We start from the raw sequence: 1,692 nt of genomic DNA, 5'->3' as shown, positions 1-1,692 counted from the left end.
ACTGTTCTCTTTTTTTCCATTTGAATGTAATCAGTTCTATTCTTTATATTCCTCTCCTTTATTATCTGCCCCCTTCTTTGTCTCTTCTCTAAATTAAACAGTCCCAGACTTTTCAGTTTGCCCGCATATGACAGCCTTCCCCATTCTCAGATCCTCTCGGAAATCCTCTTTATAATGCTGTATGTTTTTTAGAGACTGGATGACCAAAACTGAACACATATCCAGAGCAGGTTTTCTCCATCCCATTTCTTAGGCATTCAAACATTGTACTTGATTTGGCCACTATTGCAAATGAGCATGTGCTTTGTTGACCTGCTATCAATGACGTCCAGGTCTTTTCCCTGAGGTGTGTTCTAGTTGGGATGTTTCTCCCTGGCACATGTCTTGGCAAAGGTTTGGGTTTTTTTTACACTCTCAGATTTTGAGCAGTCGGGTGAACGGGGAACTCTCTACTGCATGGACTCCCTAGCCTGGCTTTCATTGCATTAAGGAACAATGATGGATAACCAGTATCCACACTCGTGTTTCTTGATGGTGCCTATTAAGGTTTCCCACACTACGACATGTAGGAATTGTTGATGCATGGAGCACCATCAAATATAGAATTTGCATTAGTGGGGCCAGTTGTTCATAATTCATTTATCTGAATAATGAAAATGTCATTTCTCAGTGTGAGAACAGCCTCCAGTAGTGCATGTAGTGTCTCATATTAACATTGTCTCTCCATCCAGGCATTTGTATTGTGACCATCACCCTAGAGCCTGGGCACATTCAGGAAATCAGGGGAAAGTACGGTACATGCAGGAGACACCGTTCTGCCTCAGAGTTGGACACCTTCTCCCCTACTCCATGTCTGATTCCAACACAACCGACTTTACCAACCCCTCCACCTTCATCCTGCTGGGCATTCCTGGCCTGGAGGTGGCCCATGTCTGGCTCTCCATCCCCTTCTGTGCCATCTACATCATAGCCATCTTGGGGAACTTTACCATCCTGTTCATTGTGAAGAGGGAGAAGATCCTACATGAGCCCATGTACTATTTCCTCTGCATGCTGGCCATCACCGACCTGGTCCTGACTACATCCATCCTGCCCAAAATGCTGAGCATTTTCTGGTTCAATTCCAGGGAGATCGGTTTCAGTGCCTGCCTCGCCCAGATGTACTTCTTTTCCTGCTTCATAGCAATGGAGTCTGGGATCTTTGTGGCCATGGCTTTGGATCGCTATGTGGCCATCTGCCATCCCCTGAGACATTCCACCATCCTGACAAACCCTGTGGTGGCCAAGATTGGCCTGGCCGTGGTGCTGCGTGGCGGCCTGCTCGTACTGCCCTATCCCATCCTGGTGAGGCAATGGCCATATTGTAGAAGCTACATCATCCCCCACTCGTACTGTGAACTCATGGCTGTGGTGAAGCTGGCCTGCGCCGACATCCACGTCAGTAGTTACTACAGCCTCTCTGTGTCATTCTTGGTGATAGGTCTGGATGTGTTTTTTATTGCCATGTCCTATATCCAGATCCTCAGGGCCATCTTCAGACTCCCCACAAAGGATACCCGGCTCAAGGCTTTTGGGACCTGCAGCTCCCACATCTGTGTCATTTTAGCCTCTTACATCCCAGGTCTCTTCTCTGTCCTTACACACCGGTTTGGCCACAATGTGGCTGTACATTTCCACATTCTGATGGCTAAC

At 47.4% G+C, this 1,692-nt stretch overlaps 1 protein-coding gene across 1 annotated transcript; it reads left to right on the top strand.

The window, feature by feature from the left end:
- Positions 1-798: 798 nt before the first annotated feature.
- LOC115271530 (olfactory receptor 52R1-like) lies at positions 799-1,621 on the top strand (the record flags this gene model as incomplete). The annotated part of the gene is made up of 2 exons (XM_029914311.1): positions 799-1,160; positions 1,251-1,621. Coding segments are annotated over exons 1-2 (733 nt in total), but the record flags the coding sequence as incomplete, so codon positions are not given.
- Positions 1,622-1,692: the final 71 nt, after the last annotated feature.

Source organism: Terrapene carolina, unplaced genomic scaffold, assembly GCF_002925995.2.
Source record: "Terrapene carolina triunguis isolate 2854851 unplaced genomic scaffold, T_m_triunguis-2.0 Scaffold34920, whole genome shotgun sequence".
Lineage (NCBI taxonomy): Eukaryota > Metazoa > Chordata > Testudines > Emydidae > Terrapene > Terrapene triunguis.
The sequence above is the reverse complement of the archived record's forward strand: the minus strand, read 5'-3'. Positions and strand labels throughout refer to the sequence as shown.